General features: G+C 44.7%; 1 protein-coding gene across 1 annotated transcript in view; it reads right to left on the bottom strand.

The window, feature by feature from the left end:
* AXDND1 (axonemal dynein light chain domain containing 1) overlaps positions 1 to 24,085 on the bottom strand; it is a 54,522-nt gene that overhangs the window by 25,327 nt on the left and 5,110 nt on the right. The window contains exons 3-15 of the mRNA XM_048861657.2: positions 15,916 to 16,016; positions 15,115 to 15,223; positions 14,154 to 14,236; positions 13,017 to 13,073; positions 12,785 to 12,893; positions 11,847 to 11,968; positions 11,297 to 11,437; positions 9,613 to 9,717; positions 8,403 to 8,523; positions 4,386 to 4,487; positions 3,653 to 3,819; positions 1,687 to 1,762; positions 1,163 to 1,397 (exon numbers count right to left, since the gene is read on the bottom strand). Of these exons, the coding sequence (XP_048717614.2) occupies positions 1,163 to 1,397; positions 1,687 to 1,762; positions 3,653 to 3,819; positions 4,386 to 4,487; positions 8,403 to 8,523; positions 9,613 to 9,717; positions 11,297 to 11,437; positions 11,847 to 11,968; positions 12,785 to 12,893; positions 13,017 to 13,073; positions 14,154 to 14,236; positions 15,115 to 15,223; positions 15,916 to 16,016 (1,528 nt within the window). The remainder of the gene's footprint in view (positions 1 to 1,162; positions 1,398 to 1,686; positions 1,763 to 3,652; positions 3,820 to 4,385; positions 4,488 to 8,402; positions 8,524 to 9,612; positions 9,718 to 11,296; positions 11,438 to 11,846; positions 11,969 to 12,784; positions 12,894 to 13,016; positions 13,074 to 14,153; positions 14,237 to 15,114; positions 15,224 to 15,915; positions 16,017 to 24,085) is intronic.

The raw sequence follows: 24,085 nt of genomic DNA, 5'->3' as shown, positions 1-24,085 counted from the left end.
TACCCTGGTTTTTTATTAGGGGAAGGGGTAAGTGGGGCACCAGACTTACCTTTATTCTATATATTTCTATAAGGTCCCCTCTTATCTAAACTAAATGGTCTGGTCATATCAATCTCTCCTCACACAGAAGTCTCTCCAGGCCTCTACTCTTTGTCACCCAATACTGACCCCCATTCTATTCTGATACATAGTTTTGGGGCTAGGGTGATCAGGGCTTAGTATAGTATTCAGGTGATTGAATGCTACTTCTCTATGATACGGCATTATGTTTTCAATATCACTAGCCTGTTCCTTATAACTGCTTAACATTTTGTTTGTTTCTACCACTGCTGCACACTGAACACCAATTTTATTCAGCTGTTCACATTGATGCCTCTGGTCTCTTTCCCTAGTGGTTACATTAGTTTAGAACCCAGCAATAGTTCTCAAAATGACTCTTTCCAATGTGCATTACCTTTACATTTGTCAACACGGAATTTCCTCTGCCATGGTGCTGCCCAATCCCCTCATTACATTAGATTTCACTGATTTAAATTATTTTGCGTCATCTGCTGATTTTGCCAGCACACTGCTCATCCCTTTCTTCAGATCATTAATAAATATCTTATACAACACTGGAGTTAGTACAGAATCCTGTGGCAACCCATTGTTAACCTTTTGCCATACTGAAAACTGATCCATTTAGCCCCACTTTTTCCCCCATGTCTCTTACCAGTTTCTATGACTACTAAGAGTTTGTCTACACCAGACATTTGTGTGCGCAAGCCAGGGTGTGAATTTACAGCGCACTAACTTGCCACACAGTAATATCCCATATGAACACTACTACCATGCACTAGAAGTTTTGCAGTGCACTTTCATGTACTCCCATTTCAAACAGCAGTATGTCAAAGCACACTGCAGAACTTGCAGAGCACTGTACCAGGGTCAGCTTCGTGACTTAGTGCATGGCAAGCTAATGCACTGTAGAGTCACACTCTGGGTTCCCACACAGTAACATCCTGTACAAACAAGACCTTAATTTCTTTTGTAGCCTTTTGTGAGGGACTTTGTCAAAGGCTTTTTAGAGTCCAAATAAATTATATCCAATGGTTCTCTTTTAGTCACTCGTTCACTGACACACTGAAGGAAAGAATGAATGACAAGATAGGTAATTTCTTACCATTCTCCCCATTTATTCTTATGCTGTACTGCTGGCAGAGCTCATTTGTACGTTCATTTATTTCTTCCATGGTTTTGAGCTCTGGAGGCAACACCCCATTAATGTCCTTGTGACGACTAAGCACTGTTTGTCCCAGCTCTGTCCAGCATTTCTGCAGGTTGGCAGCAGTCTTGAGGGTCTCCTTCTTCATTAGTAGAACTTCCCCTCCATATTGCTCCAGGTCCTCATTCAACATCTGAAAAGAAAGTAATGAAGATGTCATCCCAGAAAAAGCTTTCAGCTGCTTGGGTCACCCCCAGATGTGCAACAGAAAGGTGATGGAAACCCTTTTGGCCCAAGATGAAAAAGATGTTGCAAACTAAGCAACTATACAATAAACTTGGAGCCTTGCTTTATTTTTATCCTTCTTAGCATTTGTAGAGCTAAATATTAATTATTTGTTAGCAGCTTAGTTTGTAGGCTAGGGGAATATGCTTCTCAAAAAGTCTTACTGTAGCAGGGTGGTCCCACCTGCCTACACTTACATTTTCCAAGTTCTTGAAGTCCTGTAGGATTTCCTCCAATACCTCTCCCTTCATATTAGAGAAGCTTGCTTTCCCGCTAGAGGTACAAGGAGATAAATTGAGAAGAGATGAGCTACAAGAGAAACATTACTCCTGAATGAGCAAAAGTAAACTTATAATGTGTGCACATCCTGCTATGTGCTATATCCTGTACTTGAAACAGAGGCCTTTTTGCTAAGGGAAGGGTCTTTAGGGCTTCTTCCCCACCACTGACTTACATGCCCTCCCCTAGAATCACAAAAGTGTTTGGAGTCCCTTGTAGAAAAAAAGACTGCTTCAAGCACAGAAGGAATGGAAGGCAAACAAGCACTGGATGCTTAGTCCTCAGTAAGGCTGTGAATGAAACTGACAAAATGCTGTCCTTCACTAATACTGCAATCATCCTGGAAAAAAATTCTTAATATAATATTTTTATTCCTATTTTACTTTTTAAATGTGTAGTTCAACAAGTAAGTAGAATGAGGATGATAAGTAAGTTAATGTTACTATGAGAACCTTACATTTTGCATCTTCTGACTTTTAGTGTCTCATTTTGTAACTTTAAGTGTCCTATTAAAATAAATTTTGGTATTTCACTTATTTGCATTTAAGCATAAAAATTACCAAACTTAAACAACAAACAAGAGCACTCTCAGACCAGTCAGAGAGTAACCTTTCAGAAAGAAAACTCTGGTTATAAAGTTAGAGGGTGGAATTCTCAGTCCGTTTGAAGTCAATGGCAAAACTCCCAGTGCCTTCAATGAGGTCAGGTTTTCCACCTGAGGTGTGGGAGGCTTTTGGAATAAATACAGTAGAACCTCAGAGTTATGAACACCAGAGTTACAAACTGACTAGTCAACCACAGACCTCATTTGGAAGCGGAAGTTCGCAATCAAGCAGCAGCAGAGACCCCAAAAAAAGCAAATACAGTACAGTACTGTGTTAAACACAAACTACTAAAAAAAGGGAAAGCAGCATTTTTCTTTTGCATAGTAAAGTTTCAAAGCTATATTAAGTCAATGTTTAGTTGTAAACACTTGAAAGAACATCTAAGGTTTACTGTGGTAGAAAGTTTTCTACAATCTGGGATTCATAGACAGAAATTGATTTCAGGATTCAATACCTAGGATCTTTTTAAAAAACAAGCCACAGTTATTATCTGAAGACATTGTATTAAAAGTGTTTAGTTGTTACTATATTTTATATTGTATTCTCTCTACTTTCCCCCTTAAGGAAGGCTGTATTGTCCTCACATTGCCACTGAAGAAGTATTGTTTTAGTGTGTGTTCGTATTTAGGATATAATCTAGTCCTTCCATTAGATAGGATTTACTTTTTCCCTTTGTTTGGAGAGAATCAACCTTTATCCTTGTCATTATTATTATTCGTTACATGTATTGTGGAAACCCCAGGAGCCCCAGTCATGAACCAGGACTTCATTGTGCTCTGCACTGAAAAAACACAGCACAAATAGATGGTCCCAAAACCTTACAAACTACAAGGCCTCTGAGGTGCTGGAAGTTATCTTGAATTCCTGTATTTTAGTCATGTTCCATCTTAGGTGATTTCTCTCCATTTGTTTCAAAATCCTCATGGGAACAGACAAACAGATCTCATAGTTTACTATGAAATCTTTTGTTTTCTGTTGTTCAGTGGGGGAGTAAGACAGAATCATTGCAGAAGGTATGAACAGACATCTACATCACCATATTGGAGCTGACAGATTTCAACTATGGACAAGGCTTTCAGAATAAACAGATGTCAAAGCTAACAAAACAATGGTGAGGTGTATGCAGCTTGCACCCAGTGAGCCAAATCCTCCAGCTAATGGGGTTTTGCCTGAGTATGGGCTGCCAGGGTTGGTGCACTGCAATTTTCTGTCACATAAAGGTGGTGGAGATAGCTAGTGTACCACTGCCTAAATTAAACAAGCACTCCTGGACACTCACAAAACATTGTTCTGGAAGTACTGCATCCACTTGGTGAGGCCATTCTGAACAATTCGCAGCTTCTCCCTGCTGGAGTTTTCAGCATGTTCCACTTCAACCCCAATGCGGTCCAACAGCTCCCTGAACTGCTCAGTCATCTCCTGCAAATTGGAAAGGTCAGCTGTGTCCTGTGTGCATCACAAGAAAGAATGGGAGAACCATAAGGCAAGGGACCTTCCATTTCACTGGGATCAGAACAATGACCCACTTCACAGACTGCTGGCCTGAAAATGTTCTGCAGTTCCACAGCATACACAATGACCCTGGGAGCTGGACATTTCACTCACAGCATTAGGACAGCCCCTGAGTTTTGTATTTGTGCTGAAACATCAGAAGGCAAATGTGCCAGGCCAGCACTGTTGAGGACACAATTACACTAGCATTGATTTCAATTGGTCCTCTGAGGATGAGCAGAGGGAGCAAATTAGGAAAAGCCACAAAGAGAAGATGAGAGTTGAGGACAGAGCGAGGGAAGGGGAGAAAAAGGGAACAGCAGGGAAAGGAACATAGAGGAGGAGATAGAGAACCTATTCAAACCATACCATTCATTCAAACCTGAGCCAAAACTTTAAAGTTCAAATAGTAACTGGGAAGATGAAATTCTGAACTGAGACAGATGGACCCTGCACAGACACAAGCTCTCCAAACATAGCATTCTCCACACCACAATCATATATCAAAAACAGAGCTCTACCTGTGATGCCAGAAGCACTAGGAAGTGTTTGATGACTTTGGTCCATGCCTTTTCACCAACATAGAGCTTGCGAGACAACATGAGCTGGTTTCTTCCAATCACCTGCAAGGAACACAGTTACTTATACCGGCTTTTTTGGGAGTGGTGAGGAGGTTAGAGAACAACCCGGGAGATAACTGGCCCAAGCTCCGCTGTGTAAGAAATGTACCCTGAAAAGCTGACTTCACACTCGCACTCCCTAAGCTATAAGAGTCTATGGGCAGAGCTGTCACAGGATTTACAGGGCCAGGACAGGTAGCCTTCTGCCTTCCTGTGACCTGTCCCGTACAGTGACCCCAGACAGGCAGCTATCTCTTCCAGCCCTCCCTCCCGCATCGCAGGACTCTCACCTTGAGTCCGTTTCCCATCAATGTTTTACTGCCTTTGCTTTTCCTTGTCTCTGCTCCCCGCTTGGGGTTACTCCCCCATTTGCTGCTCCTGTCGTATATCTGCCCCATCTCATTCTTCTTTCAAACACCCCTCATCTACTTGTGCTGTTGTTCTCAGTCCCTTTCCCTTGGCTCTCTCCAATTCTTTCACTACCTTGTCTCTGCCCCTCACTGTTTTAGCCCCCTGCTCCACTGTTGCCTTTTTTCCCTGTCCCGCTTATCAGGTGGCTCAGGATGGTCCAGGGCTACCCTTCAGCTGTCACAGTGAGCACTCGTGTCTCCCCAACACCTGCTCCTGGCTGACTCCCCACTGGAGCAGGTGGCACTAGTGTGAACTCCTCCTGCTGCACATATTATTGCTAGGTGCTGTACCCAAACACTGGCAGACTGTCCCTGTCAAAGTGGTTGGTGAGCACTGACCCCAGCATACAAGATGGGCATCAACTATTTTAACCCTGACTCGTGGTATGGGAAAGGGCCAGGAAACACAGACCAGTCTCTTACCAGCACTGCTGCGCATCACACACGTCCTGCTGTGCAGACCCACTGAGAGGCCCACCTTCCACTACAAACCCAGGCCATGGACAACTGTCTCCCCTCATCATCAGACACACGACAGCCCTGCTATCAGGAGTGAAAGATCTGAATAGACGTTGCTGTCATAGGCCTCACAGAGTGTATAGTTTATAGAACAGAACTCCATAAAAAATGCTACCTCAGTGCCAGTGGCCACCATAGCAAATAAATGAACAGCATGAGACAACAGCAGAATCAAAGTGTGTGATAAAGCCACCTACTGTCATCGTTTTGATCTGCAACCTGACAATCCAAGTACACTCCTTGAGGAGGAGAGAACTTCCTTACCACGCTACCTTGCTTGAGCTTAAACGCCAGCAGGAACCTCATTAGAATGACTCACTATGTGATGGAGGATGGCCAAAGCCCAACATCTCCAAGCTAGTAGGGATGGAGATTTAAAGGACTGCTCAGCAACTTTCGGCTATTATGTTGGAACATATTAAAGAAGTTCTGTATTAAAATCACAAGTAAGTTTGATTCCCCATAATTTAAATTCCAGGGCATTGCTAATTAAGAGGTCTCTTGGTTGTTTTTTTTTTTTCTTGTTACTGTTTCTCTCCCTCTCTGTGTGAACCTTGCAAGCTGCTAATTGTGTTATTACATCCTAAGACAGGAGAGACTCAAAGCGATACTTTGTAACAACAGAAACAGCACACAGAGACTCCTCACCCTTTTGTTGTATTTATCTCACTTTGTTAACAATTGTGATTAAAATAGAGATAGAGGATGTATGTTGATGGATGCTTGGTGCAGATAATAAATGATCAGGAGGGTGCCAGCCTAGGAGTTCAGTATCAATCAGCTGAAGAATGCGCAGAGTGGAGACAGATGACTCCCGGAGGGCAGACTGGAATCCACCCAACAGCCTCAAGAATGGGAGAACCGAAGAACAAGATAACATCTGGCAGCACGGAGCCATCAGGAATGTGCCATCTACTGATTGATTCAGCAACAGCATGATGAAGCAATTCCCATAGGCTGGCATAGGAATAAATTCCTATAAAAATGGACTCTAGAAACTGAGAACTCTGAGTCTGGTTCTGCTATAACCCTCCAGGAGCATCAGATGCACATCTGACAAAGACTCGGCTCCACCCTCATGCCCAAGTTACCTGGCCAGTAACTTGGCATGGGCAACCTCTAGACTGGTAACTATAACAAATTTGCAGAACATGTGTGTGTGTGTGTGTGTGTGAATGAATGTGAAACTGAATGAAATGTTAAAGCTATAATTGACTGCCTACTAGTCACAATAAATGTGACATTTTGTCTTATCCCCTTTAATAAGATCTTGCTGGGTTTTATTTTATTGGTATAACATTTATTCCACATGATATGCAAGGTATCTGAGTATTTTATAAGTAACAATGGTAAGCACATGCTCGATTACATCCCAACAGATGGCTCCTGTATATAAAGTGGCAGTAGAACACTAAAGCCCATGGTTTGAAGCTTAGTGGAGCTCTCTGGAAGGCAATAACCTTCGTCAAATAACAATAGAGTATAAATTTGCATTAACTTACTCAAATTCGGGCACAAACCATCAGGATAATGTGCCTTTTAAAGTTAAACTGTAACAGAAACCACATGTGGCATTTATGATAGGTAACACATATCAATAAAAATGTCCATACCATATTTCCAATATTGTATTTTTCTTGGTAAAAGCAGTCCTCAAGAGATGAAGTAAGGTACTTGTAGCGGGGCAGTCACCTCGCTCCGGTGTGGAAAGGGTTAAGAACAGTCCTGGGAAAGGGCTGCCCCAGGGAGCCAATCAGGGCTGGGCTGGGAGTAGAAGAAGGCCAAAGGGAGGAACTGGGTCACAGTCTCTCTACAGCCTCAGAGGGAGAAGGATCTAGCTGCCTGGAAGAAAAGGGTACCTGAAGCAGAGCAGGGCTCGGGACAGGCAAGAGGAGCTGGGGAGCTCCAGCCTGGCAACTCCCCAGGCTGCAGGCCTTGTTAAAGGCCCAAGGCAGGCACTGGGGCTAAAGAGGTGTAGTCCGGGGGTAGGCAGAGGCAGCTGGTCCAACCCCCGTGCTGATGATGAGTGGCCATTACAGACTGCAGTTTGCCCCAGTGAGAGGGGGCTAGATGACGACTGGCAGTAGCCACTGAGGCAAGATGGGCATAGGGAGAGGGGGTTCCACTGGGAGGGGAGACCCAGAGTGTGGGGAGTGCTGGGGACAGAACCCTGAGGTAAGGGGCACCGGGGTCTGGGAGGGACACGGGGGCCCAAGGCAGGTGAGACCAGCCAGCAGAGGGCGCTCCAAGGCTGGAAAAGAGCTAATTCCCAAAGGACCAGCAGGAGGTGCTGTGTTGGTGAGTCATCACTCTGCTACAGTACTACTCAGGATGAGTAAGAGTGGAAGAATCTGGCCATTAATAATCTCTTAATGTAAAAATATCAAGCCATTTCCAATAACTCTGAACAGATGTGCTTTGAAGGACTAGTAATGCTGTCCATGGGAAACTCAGAGAGCCCCGCAAAATCATCCCACTCTGTTTCTGCAGAACTATTGCTGCCTCATCCTAAGGAACAACCTGAAAAACTCCCAGGCAGCTCCAAGTAGTTCTCACAGCAAATGTTAAACTTGAGTGGGATAAAATAAGAGATCACAAATGTGGACACAGTGAAAAAAGTAAAATATAGTCCTGGAATTACAGAAAGAGTCTAGGGAATCTGGGTTGGTAATCTAAACTCTAAGAAAAGTCAAGGAAGCATTTTAGTGACACTTTCTGAAAATACACAAATCACTCTGATTTCATATGAAATCCTCTTGCACTGAGCCTGAAGATCAGCACCAGAAAAAGCAATATATATCTGTCAGTTTCCACAGTTAAAAGAGCCAAAAAGCAGTAGTCTCCTGGGAAAAGCAGTCTTGGCAGGTCTGGGAGCAGAAAATTTCAGTTAAACAAAACCTGCTTTGGAAATCCTGAAGCAGGAGTTTTGGCTACAATGGTTTGTATCATGCAGTAAGGCAGTGTCCGCCAAGATGCTGTCTGTACCTACCTTCATTGCCAGGTCATATGTAGCTGAGCTCCAGATTTCTCTCTCTTGGGTTAACTGGAGCAGCTGGGTCTCAAGCCTTGCTCTTTGTAACTCATACAATTCACGATATTCTTCCACAAGACTGAGAGAAGACAGAGAGACAAGGTGTGGGTGAGGTAATATCTTTTATTGGACCAATGTCTCTTGGTGAGAGAGACAAGCTAAATCCAAGGTGGAACAGATTGTTTAGCATAAGTTTATTTAATGTATTACATTTTAATCGGAGTACCTTTCCCAGACCTCAAGGCTCTGTGTGGCTCCAAAGCTGGTCTATCTCACCAACAGAAGTTGGTCCAATAAAAGATATTACCTCACCCTCCTTGTTTCTCTAATATCCTGGGACTGAAACGGCTACAACTACACTGCATAGAAGATGCTAGAGGTACACTACTGGAATCTACATCCCCTTCCTCCTAACCTAGTTCTTTATTTTTCTCACAGCTCCCAAACATTTCTCAGACACCTGCTTCAGCCAGATCTCTTTCCTCAATTACCACACTCCATAGGCCTGCCAATCCACAGCTCCTTTCCCTGAACCCCAAATAAGCCCTTTTACTGATATTCTCATTGTGAGTTCCCAACAAGTCTGGAGACAAGTCTGTGCTGGGTTTAGGCTGACTGTTCTATTCATAATGCAAGCTTCCCTGGGTCAGGTGTTTCAGAACTCAGTGCAGGAGTCTGACAAACTCTGCATCAGTTGGCCCCTCAGACATTGAGACCTGATGAGGTCCGGATGTTTTTTGTAGACTGACAAGAGACCAGGAACTCAGAACTGGGAGGATGAGGAGGGGGCAGTACTTAGTCAAAATCATTAAAATGTGAAAATGCACAGACAACAAATACAAAGGACTTTTAATGGTTAAAACTTGAAACATTAAAACAACTTATCCCTTTGAGAAATTTGGTACTATTAGAGAAATTTCTGTGGAGTATACTGTATAGAAATAACCAGTTTCTCACACACAGAGAAATCAATATGCTACCCCTCCTCTACAATGCCCTAAAGAGAGAGAAATCAGTGTGCCGCATCCCTTCCCACAGACGGTAAACACTGCCATGTCACCTGTGAGACAATAGCAGAAGTATGTGCTTTGCCTTCAATTCAAAGACATCATATTGCTTCCAGAAATGTCGCCTGCACTCCAACCTTCCCTGGGCTGAAGGAACTCACTTTGCATTCAGCTCAGCATCCCGCACTGCATCAGCCAGCTCCTCATGGGCCCGTTCTGCTTCTCTCGTCACCCTGAAGTCATGTTCTCGGACCTCGCATAGCTCACTGGAATAGCATAGAACAGTCATTTCGCAGCCTGCTGCAATCAGAACAATTCAGAGTCAACCTACCAATCTCAATCTAGAATGCCCTTAGCTGTCTTGTGTGCTTCTCTTTCTCAAACAGCCAATCATCTCATCTTAAGGGATACTTATGTCCTTCCAGTGCAAACAAAACTCTATGGTCTTCTTGTGAATATGTTTTGCTTAAAGCTCTCCCTCTGCAGACTGCCTTGCATAACATTTCAGGCAGGATGGATATAAATCAAAGCTATTTAAATCACTGATTTTAATCATGAATGAAATTAGCAAGCAGAAAAACTTGATTTAAATAATCAGTTTTAATCATGTTTTGCATTAGTACTTTTTATTTATTTTCCTAAAGAAAAGTTGATTCTCATTGATTGGAAACATAAAACATATTGATTTGCAACTAAATATAGTCCTTACACTAAGTTTGGTGCTTTATTTTTTTTTGCAAACAAGGAAGATACACCATACCTATACATATTTATTTAAGCAATAATATAGCTTACCGTATATTTATTCTGATTCTTAACTTTCCATTTTTTAAGTTAGAAAATGGTGAATGATGCATTTCGTATTTACTAGATGATGATTAATTATTTACTTTTGATTTGTGTCAAGCTCTGTTTGGATGGAAATTCAACTAAAAATGCACCAAAACAGCATTTTATTTATTAATTAAAACTATTTTAAACATATTGAATATGCCAGAAAAAATCAAAAAGTTTATCAAAATAAGTTTTGCATTTAAAGTTTACCAATGTGTTAAACAAAGAAGGTATTATCTGTATTTAATGAATTGAACTGACTGTTTGTGGTCACCCCTTGAACATTTTAGAACTAGTAAATCTCATCCTCTCACACCTAGTTTTTATTCATAGCTTAGAAGAGGAAAACAAGCTTTCCTGATTTTTCAACTCCCAAGTGTTTTTTTAACTTTGAATGAACTAGTCATTGAACCTGAATAAACTGAAATGAAGAAAATATTCTCTCTGCACAAGCAGAAGAGGCTATTGCTGTCAAAAGCTGATTTCACACTTCATACTTTGGTTCTAGATGCCTAGCAACTGACTGCCATCAGTTCAATGGTTTGACTTTCTTTAAAACTTGGCAGCAAATATTCACTATTTAATCATATGTTTTATATTTAATTTAAATTATTTCAATAGATTATAATTCACTTAGGTCTTAATGGAGTCTATCATTATTTCAAATTTATTTTTAAATAGGTTTATTTTTTAATTCAATTTAAAGAAAGTTCAATTTAAATTTAAAACAAATGTGAGTTTTTAATTTTTTTTAAATAATCATTGATTCTTATCCACCCTGATTTGAAGAAAGGGAAGAGACTGTGCTGCCATTCTATGCTACAGTTCTACAGGACTGGTACTAAGAATGTGGACGAGAAGCTTTGCATAAGAGGTAAGATGGCTGTGAGATGGTCAATATTGTTCTGACCCACAGCATAAAACATGGAAGCAGAAACCATGGAAGAGCAGAACACTCAACAAATCTACTGCACAGAAGGTAGATTTAGGAAGATCAATCATGATTCAGACCTTGTCAGCCGTCTAACAGATTCCTTGAAATTGTATAACTCTTCTGTAATGTGCCTGTCCATTACTCGTTGCGCCATCATTTCTTTGTAAAGGTTTCTCATCTGTTGGGGGATCCGATCCAGCAGATTCACATACCTCTGCCTGTAATAGAAAGAGACACAGTAAACTGGGAAAACTGTCTTACCTTTCTGAGAATCTACATCTGCTAATCCAGTATCTAATGAGGATCCTCTTTCTACTGAGTATGGAAATTTCTATAATATAATCTTCTGAGCATTTGGAGCCAGGATTTTAACATTCTAGGATTATTCGGTTGTGCCAAATACAGGATCTCTGAGAGAATGGTATAAGAACCTTGATCACAAAGGAGCTCTCAGCTTTCTACTCACAGCTTCTCCCTCTAGAAATCACTTACAGAGAACAGGGCAGTGGTGCTGAGGAGAGTGACAGTTAATTATTCTTCACATTCCTGGAGGCAACATGGTTTTATGAAATACCAAGCTAGTCAGAACACAGCCATAATCTGAAAGGGAACGCTGTGAATTCTCACCTAAGCTTAGAAAGCAGTTCTCCTCTCTCTGCACAATCCACACTGACCTGTCGAATCAGCTCATGGAACACTATGTTGTAAATGTTCTGCTCTGTCTTCAGCACCTCCAATACATTGTGCAGCTGGCAAAAAACAAAACCAGGATCTTTGCAGGCTTTGTCAAGGAATTTACCCTTTGGCAGCGATGACCTTGGGGTAAAGAAATCCTGGACAAAGTTTGGCTTTAAAAAACAAAACCCTTGTGATAGATTTTTTTTCAGAAGAAAATGGTAGAGTGTACTGGAGAAAGAGTCATTGTGCATGAGTTCAATGATACGGTTTTCAAAAGTGCTCAGTATAGGCCTAACTCCGCTCCCATCAAAGTTGATGGGAACCTTCTTCTGTTAACTCCAATGGGAACAGTTAGGCAGATACTGAGTGCTTTTTAATATCTCACTCTGTATGTCCAAATCTGCCCAATTTTTGTGCATGGAATACCTGAAGATAGCCCTAAGATAGGAAGATTCTCTGACATCCTGTTTCAAGCCTGGACGGGTTTCTGAAGGCCCAGCATTTAACACCTCTCAGTCAATTTGGATCAGTAGCTGTTGGGTCTCCTTTTGTAGTCACAATCAGGAGATCGGGAATCTGCTGCTTTAATTCTTTCACACTAGCCATTAAAAACATTTCACCTGTTGGCAACATTTGCACCAGGAAAGTCCAACACCCAATGCCCTGGTGCCAATCTGTCAGTCTTCATAAATCAGACCAAATCCCAAGAGGAACAGACCAAATCCTCAACAAGTAACAGTCTCTATTAGTAGTACCAGGATGAGAAGGAAGACCCACAATAGCGTATAGCATTAGAATTAAACAACTGGGAGACCCCTTAAATATTGCAGGGGATAAACTCTAGTGTAGATGAGATGTTATTTCGCAGGATTTTGACAAGACATTACCTGTGAAGGTCCTGTTATCCCGATTTGCTCATCATCTACTCCAGCCTTCTCCAGCATGGTGTCCATCACCTTCATCAGCTGGATGACCTCTAATCTCCCAGATGGTTTCCTAAAAGTCCAGGGTAGAAAGGAAGTGCCATTCACTTAAATAAAATGGCACAAGGTATTACATAGAAATTAAATCCATACTGTCACTTCTTCTAATAGAAATGTAGTGCAGGGCAGTACTCACATAGATGGGAATAGCCGCAGTCTATTTTCACTATCTTCAAGTAGTGTTGTGTATTTACTGTAAAACAAACATAAATTTTAAAACCTGCGTCAGACAGTATTCTGGCTTAGCTGTAGAATTCAGGACTGCCTCAAAGGTGCTGTATAGAATGTGAGCTCTTTGAGGAAGGGACTGCCCTTGTGTTCTGTGTTTGTATAGCACATAGCACAATGGACTTCTGGTGCATGTCCAGGGCTCCTAGGTGCTACTATAATACCAATAAATAAAAAAAATATAACACACAATACTAATATTATTATTAATATTACTTATATTAACATTATATATACTGCCACTCAGAAGTCTGGGATTTAATTCCTAATCTCAGAGGAAGAGAATATGAGACTCCAACAAATTTAAGGCATGGTGTTGAGGGTTTTAAAGAACTCTCTCTAGACTTCTTTGGTCAAGGTTTAGTGAACTTAATTCAAGCCTCACAGCCAGGAGGACTAAAAGGTGGAAAACCTGAGGGGATAGCTTCAGGATTACAACTAGGGCCCTGAAGATCCACTATGTGGGTTGAGGGAACCTGTCTAGCTTTATTGCAGAATGCAATTCTAAATAGTGGGTAGAGTGTAAAAAGACACACTCCAATTAAACTCATACAACAGCCAACCGTGACTTTAAGGAATCTCTCAGCATTGCCCTCTAATGACTGGACTAGATGACCTCCTTAGGACCCTTCCAGCCCTATGGTTCTGTAATTCTGTGGTCTCATCAGATTTCTACTGCCACATTCAGACCCAACCAGAAATACATTTGACAGCCCAGCTCTTGAGAGGTAGTCAGAGGAATGAAAAAAAAAAAAAAGAGAGAGAGAGGTTTGGCTCTCTTTAGCCATCACACAGCAATGGATGTAAGAGCATTGCTCAGACAGCTCTGCGGGGACAGGTGTTGCCTGACATCTCTTCTGCAGCCCTTTTTCTAGATATGCTCTTAACACAACTGCTAAATCAGACTTTATACACTCTTCACCCCTTGATTAGGTTGCATATATTTGGCCAGTGTTCTTGGCCTTGTTACCTTGCCCCACTCTATAGTGCAAGACAGGCCATTAAACTTTGAGGAGAATTCTCTGTAAACCATACAAGCACTCACTCATCATAATACTCCAAGCCCAGGACTCCTTTGTTCTTCACAATGTGAAATTCTTCAGGGACCAGGCTATCTGCTACACTTGTCTGTGAAGGACAGAACGGAGACATCAGAGCATAAAACACACTGGTAAAAGCTGCACACAAACGCCCACTATACCCCAGAAGGGATATCTGTTGGGGTTGCTTAGAGAGCAAGCCTTGTGCAGAAGCTTTTCGTACTGCTATCCCATTTCTCCATGTATGTATTTAGAATCTGGATGATTGGTGCACTTCACAAATCTAAAATAAATGTAAATTTATGACAAAATAAACGTGTGTCTGAATTCCGACTGTGAGATGGGAGGTTTTCTGCTGCTGAAGAAATTGTATAGCCAAAAAAAAAAAGCAGTGAGTTATTAGATCAAAGGGTAACAGATTAAAAGACTGTGCTGGGTGAGAAACCAGGCCTAAATCTAACACAGATCAACATCAGTCAAACTCTCACAGAGTTAGAGCAATGCTGAGTGCAAATGAAAATCCTCCCTAAATCTACACCGAGAGCTCATTCAAATTTAAAATCTTTATAGCCACACCAAAATGGAAGGGTTCAAAATGGAAGCACAGCATTCTGTACAGTGATGCCTGCAAGAACAGTTAGTGCGGCTATATTATTGCTTAAAATAATTATGGCTGGAAACAGCTAGACCTGATAGAGTTGGAACTGAAATCCCACAAAACCAGTGCTCTTGCACCGTTCTCTGCAGGCACTCCAGCCGAGACAGGCTGAAAGGGAGTAACTGAATTACACTTTCCACCATTCCCACAGTGCCTACTATTATGAATCTCTTGCTCTTAAACACACATTAATACTGGGAAAGGTAAAGAAGAATCAGCAGGGTTTCAGATTGGTGAAGAAAACTCTTGATCACTGTGTTCAAGGGCTCAAATGAAATGAGAAAGATTTATCAAACTTTAGCACTCACAGCACTAGTCATGGAAGAACCATCACGATGTGGTTCAGCTAAAGGGCTTGCTGGAGACATCTTTCTTTCATCTTCTTTTCCAGCTATGTCATATAGAAATGAAACATCCCTGAGAAAATAGAGGAAAGCACTTATTCATTGAGCTCATCACCAGGCACTCCACTTCTCTCCTAATGCTAGTCACAGTCTGAGGGGGGATTATTCTGTGCATCCTAATGAAGGCTATACCTGGAATCTTGTCACACTTGGCTAATAAAGGGTGACACACTGATATTTTAGCCATCTTAATCATTTCACTGAAGGTGAATCTGCCAGGAACTACTGTCTGCAATAACACTGGTCAGGGGTTGCTTTTCAGACTTGTTTCCACTGATGTGCCAAAATATGTGTGTGTCTTATTTCTGGTAAGGACAGCATATGATTGGAACATTATCACTTCTCTGGCATGACTAATGCAATGTTAAATTACAAGGAGCTGCCAAAAGGCTATAGGAGAGCTACATCCTCTTCCAAATCTATTAAAGACAGGCAGGGCTTCCTCACAGCAATCCTGGATTATATAAATGTGTGAGACTTGACTCCTTTGGAAAAGAGTAATTCCCAAAAGAAACCACATGACCTCAAAGGAAAACACCATGGCCTGAAAAATCTCTCCAGATTGTTAGGCAGCACTTCCACTTGTTTATTTCCCAGCCAATACTTGAGTGTTTGTTATCACAGCCATTAGACATGAAGAGTAGGGATGTTCCCAGCCCTCACCTTTCTTCACTTTCACCATCTCTCTTATCCCCATTCACATACCTTCCAGCTCCCATCAGACAGATGGGATGGTCTATGAGGTATTTGAACTTGTTCCTGCGAATGGGATGCTGCCAGAGCCCATCTGGGGCACGCATACTCCCCTGAAGAGTAAGCACAAATATCACTTCTCAGTGAAAACCCTAAGTTCATGAGAAACAAAGACTACCCATCATTCCAGGGGTTACCTAAAGAATTGACAGGTTTCAGAGTGGTAGCCATGTTAGTCTATATCAGCAAAAAGAATGAGGAGTACTTGTGGCACCTTAGAGACTAACACATTTATTTGAGCATAAGCTTTCATGGGCTAAAGCCCACTTCATCAGATGCATGCAGTGGAAAATACAGTAGGAAGATATATATATACAGAGAACATGAAAAAATGGGTGTTGCCATGGCATATATATCTATCTATAGATATAGATATATATCTTCCTACAGTATTTTCCACTGCATGCATCTGATGAAGTGGGCTTTAGCCCACAAAAGCTTATGCTCAAATAAATTTGTTAGTCTCTAAGGTGCCACCAGTACTCCTCGTTTTTTTTTGCTAAAAGAACTGAGTCGCCTATGCTCAGATGGCTGAAGAGAACAATACCATTGACATTCAGAGAGACAGAAAAAGAAGCAAGGAGATATTACTAGGAATATTTACACAATAGAAGGCAAAACAGCAAAATGGTCACTAACAATTTTACACAGATCACATATAGGGCCCTCCATTTTTGCTTTTTACTGAATTTCTCTGAAAAATTCAGTATTCAGGCACAGGGCGCCTGCACAGAGGAGGGAAACCTCTGGTTTGTGACTGCTACAGTTGCACGGTGGGGCAGCCAGACAGGCAGAAAGTCTGGTCCCAGCAGCCAACACCACCTGAGCGCTGCAGCAACAGGCCCACAGGGAGTGGAAGGCTGCAACCTGGCCCCCCAGTTGGGCAAAGCCCCCTGCTGACCCCAGCTGTTGAGTGCAGCCCCATGTGCTTCCCCTGCACTGTTAGAGGGCTTATTCCTTCACCCTCTCACTTCCCTGGTCCTTCTTGCATGAACAGAGAGCAACAATACCTGAAGTCCGAAGGTGCAAACAATTCAATGTTTATTGGGGTGAACTTCCAGCAAGCAATAATTCCAATTTCCTTCCTCAGTGTCCCCCTACCCAGCTCTGATGCCACAGAGCCTTACTTGTGTCCCTGTTTCCATTCCCCCCCCCCTTAGCAAAACATGATTCCAATTCCCCCACCCCTGTTCCCCACCCTTACTTCCTGACTGACTGCAGACTACATAGTAAAACTTGAGTTCTGCTTAGCTATATCTTAACCAATCATTTTACTGAAATTTAACTAACCAATCCTAACATATTGTAACATGATTATGTAACCAATTATATCCCACCACCTTAATTGGTTTACACCCAACAAAATTAATAATACACCAGACAGAAACAATCAGAGAACCAGAGATTATACAGACAAACAATAGAGAAGTGGAGACTACAGTGATAGAACAACACAGAAATGAGGATTTCACACCCCAGCTATTGATAAGTGAGTTCTTGCCAGACAGGATGCTATCAAACTAAGTTTTCTTTAACCATCTTTATCTGGTGGTGATAGGAATACAATCCTGTCCTGATAATGCCTAACAGCCCAATAGCACCTTATTTCAATGTGACTGGTGAGGACGTGACCCTACACTTCTCAGCTTATAGCTGCCGCTGCTGCTTAGCCAAAGGCCTTAGCCTAAGAACAGGGCCTCAGACTGTCACAGTAAGAGAAGGCCCTATACAGGCAGACAATGATTGTGATTCTTTCTTTTATACCTCTATAACTAGCTAAATGATAAACATATACTTAAATTCTTAAAGTATAGGCCTTTACAGACTGGCCTGAATATCTATATCCTAACATGTGCCATGGAGGATCAAGACAGAAAGGGAGCTGGGTGATAGTCCCTGTCCATTTCTCCTGCTAACCCACTGGCCCTCTTCTCTATTTTCTGGTTTATGTGTTCTCTCATGCCTCATTATTAATCCTGATAATTACCCAGAAAACTGTGAAGTAAATTTTTTCCACTGATTTTCACTCATTTTTTAATATTTGTACGAAACACTGCTAACTTCCCTAAGAATTTTAAACAAAATAAAAAGCAGAAACAAAGGGCCCTAATTATATAGCATACAGAGGGTCTGTTTGACAGGTTTCCATGAGCCCACATTAGGGCTTGGTTTATATAGTTCTGTGGTTCCCAACATTTTGGAGTTGTCCCCCCTTCTTCCCATTTATAACAGACTCTTGCCTGGGACCCCATCTTGTCTCTTCACCCTGTTCATTGTTGCCATATTCACTTGGTATTCCAACCATTTGCTCTCTCTCTTTCCCATCTTCTTCCTTCCTTCCTCTCTCTGCCAGTGTTCTACAGGACCCTGTTCTCAATCCCTTTCTGCCATCCCTCCATACGCTCTCAGTCATTCTCCAGGGTTTGCTATCAACTCTATACTGATGACTTCCACATCTCCCTATCCATCCTCAGTGCCTCTCCAATATTCCTCCCTGAACATCCAGCTGCCATCTCAACATGTCTCAGACTGGACCTCTGTGACACTCAGTACCTCAAAGTAACATGCTGGAACTCCCATATTCACCATTGTCATGTGATTATGATATGTTTTGTATAATGCAGGCCTTGTGGGGTATCATTTTAAAAGTCTTGCTCTGTTGAACCTTAATATCCAGTTGAACTGTATGCACTATAATTGTATGTTAAGTTATAAAGTATTGCTATATCTGTTACTGAGATATGTTGTGAGGTTGGGATGTTGTACTTAGCACAGGATCTTTTCAGGGGGGATAAGGCAAAGCACCACATTTATTGGTAATACATGTATCAATCAATACTGTATCATATGCATATGATATATATTACACTCATGCATTCACATACACACACAAGCACACTCCGTCTTGTTGTTGTTACCAACTAGTTGCTCCCCTTAACCTCACTAGCCAGGTGAGTTAGATGGGGAAGGGGTGGAGCCGGGCTTCTGTCCATCCGGATCGATGCTGCGATGTTGACAAGATGAGACCCAGGATCCTCTGCAAGACACCTCACATTTATAGCAGCTTCCCTCTCATGCAAATCTATACCACAGATGCAAAATCTGTGTCTGTGTCAGTTGGTCATCTGTGGCGCTTCCTTCTGGGTGTTGTCTTAATGCTGCCACATTTATTTTCAAAGAGGGTGTTTTGAAAAGAAGGTGCTCGCTTCTAACTCCCAAGGCCCTCAATATGTCTGATCTTCTTTAATGAGCCCACTTGACAAGTTTTATTGTTCTTGGGTCTGGCTTCCATCCCCTCTCCAACTGTTGCAGCTGTCTGGAGGTGCTTGCCTTCCACGCCTTACTCATTCACCTCATTCATTCAACAGGGCAATTGATTAAAAGGGGGGAGATCTGATTCTACTCCTAGCAAAAAGACATTTTTCTTCTACCTTAACTATCCTTAGGGGCTATAACATTATACTAAGGCTCAATACAAAGTTCCTATATCAAAGGACTTGATACAAAGTTGTATGAAAATAGAGGTTATATATGGAAAGACTTAATACAAGGTTATATGAAGAGGTATAATACAAAGTCATATGAAAATGATACACAGTTATGCGAAGATGCTTAATGCAGAGATTTATCTACAGGGAAACGACCACAGCTGACCTTTCAGTAGTGTGACAAAGTCAGGCCAGACAGCTGCAAGAGGGTGTTCCTATTGGGTTCTGGGGAAGTGGACACCCGCCAGTGGCTAAAGGACCTCCCCCAGCCTATGGGGAGAATCCACAGAGCCCGGAAACTCAAGGAATTACAGGGGACAACGAAAAAAATGACAAGGACTGGTGTGAAGGTCAAAGGGTCAAAAATAGGGAACCTGAAGGGGACACCGAGCAGAGAACCATGGACAGCACCCACTGTTCCTCAAAGGTGTCAAGGAAGCCAGGCGGACGTTGCCCAGAGGAACTCTGCCCGGATGCGTGAATGGAAGGAGGGTCAGAATTAGGCCTCACAGTCACAGAGAACGCCCTCAGCCAACATCCTCTCCCTGGTGTTACAGACGACCACCTTGGCCATCGCTAGGAGGAAGTTGACAAAGAGATCCCGCGACTTTGTGGGGCCACAGATGGGGGTGCATGTATAAAGAGGTGGGGAGAGAAATGCAGCCAAAAATGTTAAAGGAGGTCCAGGAGGAGTCGGAAAAGGGGTGCAACCTGGCGCACTCAAGATAAACATGTGCCAGGGTCTCCCTCATGCTACAGAAGGGACAGGCTTCCGGGACTGGAGTGAACCATGCCAAATACACACCCGTGCTCACAGCTCCATGAAGGAGCCATCAGCTGATATCCCAGAGGGCTGCGGGACTAGGGTGGAATATAGGCTGGCCCACCGGGATTCCTCACCCTCGACAGATGACATTAAGTCCCACCATTTGGTATCGGAGTGGGACATGAGGGTGAGGAAATGGAGCATACAGATGTGCCCTTGGCGCAGTTCAAAAGCGAACCAGCTGGAGGTCACGCAGCCAGCTCGAGGTATAAGGGTGGGGCTGCTGAGGAGGCTCACAGGACAAGGACCCAATGAAAAGATCCAGAGGGCCCAGGGTGTGGGGTGGGTAGGGAGCACCTTCCCTCAGGACCTGCTCAAAGTAAGCTTGAGAGGCCGGTGACAAGGCTGCTCTCACCTCCTGAAGTATGTGTCTGGGAGTACGATGGGTGGAGAGCCCCACATGCTGAGCAAGCATCAGGGGATCCACCAAGTCTCCTCGGTCATAGTCCAGGAAGTCTCCGATCCTGGTGACTCCTGCCAGGACCAACCTCTGGTGCACCGAGGGGGACTCCGCCACCTGCACACCAAGTTGGGGATTGTGTAGCAGAGGCTCCACGAGGAGATCTACCCCTTTGGTGGCCGCCATGGACCTGGTTGCTGATACCAGCTTCCAGGGCCGGAGGAGGTCCTGGTAAAAGACTGGCAGCTCAGAGAGGTCTCAGAGAAGACCTCTCGGATGGAGATAAAGAGAGGCTGGTCATATCGAAGCCCTCAGAAGCGGCGCAGGAAGGCGTGTGCCAGAGTGCTCCACACTAGACTACATGCACCATAAAGAAGTCTCTGCAGGGCCTGGAGGCAGAAGACATGGACTTGAGTGCAAAGGTAGATCAGGTCCTGTCCTCCCTCCTCCAAGGGAAAACTAAAGACCCCTGCAGAGACCCAGTGCAGTCCTGGTGAAAAGAACTCCAGAACTATCTTCTGGAGGTGGGCCAGGAAACCCGCGGCCAAGATCTGGGTGTTGAGCCAGTGCCAGAGCATAGGACCAGCTGGTTAAGCATCATGCTCTCCCTCGGAGGAAGAGGCACCACAGCAGTCCTGTCCATCTCCGCAGCCGCTCACCCACCCTGCCCTCTAAATCCTGCCAGTTCTCCAGTGGAGAAGGATGTATGGCAGAAAGATAAACACCAAGATAGAGCAGTGGACCCACACTCCACTGAATGGCCTGAAGCGTGGGTGGAAGGGAGCTCGTCTGCCACCCATCCCTGACCATCAGGCCAGAGCTCTTGATCCAGTTGATTCGGGTGAAGGAGGCCACCAAGTAGATCGCCTGGCAGGCCTTCACCCGCACCAGGTCGCCTGGGTCCTGGACCACAAGGAGCACGTCATTGGCGTACGGCAATGGGACCCGCCACAACTCCAGCTCTTGGAGCACCAACCCTGTCAACCTCCAGCGGAGGAGACAGAGGAAGGGCTCGATTGCCAGAGAATATAGCTGGCCCAACAGCAGACAGCCCTGATGTACCCCTTGCCTGAAGCTGACCGGTTTGGTCAGGCTCCAGTTGAGCCTGACCAAACACTCCGTGAAGGCATAAAGCACCTGGAGAAAACCCACAAATTGGGGCCTGAAGCCGAATGCTCACAGAGTGCCCAGGAAATACCCGTGGTCCATCCTGTCAAATGCTTTCTCCTCATCCAGGAAAAAGAAGGCGAATGACAGACCATCCCTGCACCCAAGCTCCAAGAGGTCCTGGACCAAATACAGGGTTTTCGAAGATGGATTGGCCCGGGACTCCAGCCGCAGCGAGATGGCCTTCACTATGACTTTGTAGTCCAATGCCATTTCTGAAGGTCGTGGAGATCCCCCTTCTTCAGTAGCAAGGTGAGCATGGCTCACCTGCATGACAGAGGGAGGACCCTGCTCTCCAAGGACTCGGCCCAGATGGTGACGAGGTCCAGGACAAGGACGTCCCAGAACACGCAGTAGAACTCTATGGTCAGCCCGTCCATGCCTGGAGATTTATTAGTGGGCATGACATGGAGGGCTTCTGAGAATTCAGACAGAGTGAGCGGCAGCTCCAGCCGGTCCCAGTTGCCTGCACTGACCGTCAGGAGTTCATTCCAGAGCACTCTGAAAGCATCAGCGTCGGTCGGATTCAGGGAGAAAAAGCTGGCATAGAAGGCCCTGGCCCTTCCACACATCTTCTCCGGATCCATGAGGGGGGTGCCGTCCTCTGCCAAAAGGCAGGTGACCTGCTTCTTGGCCCCCCCTCTTTTTCTCCAGGGCATAGAAGAAGCAGGAGCCGCGATCCATCTCCTGAAGGAGATGGATGTGGGAACGAATGAACGCACCCCAGGCTTGATGATCCTTGAGGACCCAGAGCTCCTCACACTTCTCCCGGCATGCTCTGCAGAGGGATGGATCCCCGGGTCTGGCGTCCAGGCACCTCTCCAGCTCCAAGACCTTCTGCTCCAGCTGCTCTATCACCACATCCCTCCGCCAACTGGTGCCCCAATCATGACAGAAGAGCCGGGCACGTACCTTCCCCACATCCCACCATCACTGCACTGAGGGAAAGGCACATCTCTGCTCTTGCCAGGCCAGCCAGAACTCCTGGAAGGATGCCACGAAACCCACATCCTCCAGCAGGTTATTGTTAAAGTGCCAATAGGCCTGCCCCAGCATCTCAGAAGTCAGAGGGGCCATCACGGCCACCGAGAATGGGGCTGGCCGAACGCTGGAGGAGTGGGCCCATGAGAGATGATGATGAGATAGATAAATGTAATCCAACCAGGAGTAGTACGACTGATCTTCCTCCACCCGGACATAAGTAAAGGTAGACTCATCATCCAGGTGATGATCGCACCAGACGTCCACCAGGGAGTGATGGTCTATGATCTCCCAGAGGACGTCCATGTCAGCCGGACTCTGCTCAGTCCCCGAGCGGTCCCACTCTTCGAGGGTGGTGTTAAAATCCCCACCCAGGACTAGGCACTCATGAGGATCCAAAGAGCTGAGGAAGGTGGATGCCTGCTGAAAAAAAATGCACCCGCTCTGGGCTTGATGTCAGGCAAGGTGCCATCTGCAGCCGGGCATGGCTCAGGGGTACCCTAGGAGTAAGAGTGTGGGCATCAGTCAGAGGAAGGGGAGAGAGGGGAGGAGGGGGCATCGTAATGCAACTGCCGCCCAGATCGAGGCCCACTGGCCGGGGGTTGTCCTCCCCCAGGGTGACCGGGGTCAGACCCAGAGCCTCAATTGCCTCCAAGATGGAGCAGAAGTCCCCACCCGATACCCTTGGCAACACTCACCTCGGTGCCGATGGTGGGCACAGTTGACAAGGGGACGGGGAGGACTCAATCCGAGGCCCCCACAAGAAGGGACTCCAGAAGGGGGCTGGTACTGCTTCTCGCTGCTGCCATGACTTCCCCAGCCAGCTTTAGGTGTTGGACACTATCAGGAGGTGCAACGGAAGGCTCGGCATCAGGGGCCACTCTCCTGGTCTTATGGGGAGCCTCCTCCCACTCTGCATCAAGCTGCATCAATTCTGTCATGAGCTTGTGCCTTTCGCTTGCCCTGCTTCCCCTGGAGGAGAACCCAGCCCTCTAAGGTGTTGGTAGAGGGCTGGCCTGCAGGGGCCAGGCCAGGGGGCAAGCATGATGGTATAAAGGGTCAGGGAGGCATTGGTGGGGGGGACGTGTCCCTCGCTTGGCAGAGGTAACACCGGGCCTGCCCTGAAGAGTAGTACACCTGGTAACGGGCCCCTTGGTGGGGCACCAAAAAGGACCCCTCAAGCGCTTCCCCGTCATGAACTGCCAGTGGAGGTTGAATCTGCATCTGTTAGCGGAACGAGAGGATGTGACCGAGGGCGGG

Source organism: Caretta caretta, chromosome 8 (genome assembly GCF_965140235.1).
Source record: "Caretta caretta isolate rCarCar2 chromosome 8, rCarCar1.hap1, whole genome shotgun sequence".
Lineage (NCBI taxonomy): Eukaryota > Metazoa > Chordata > Testudines > Cheloniidae > Caretta > Caretta caretta.
This window is presented reverse-complemented; position numbering and strand designations above follow the sequence as displayed.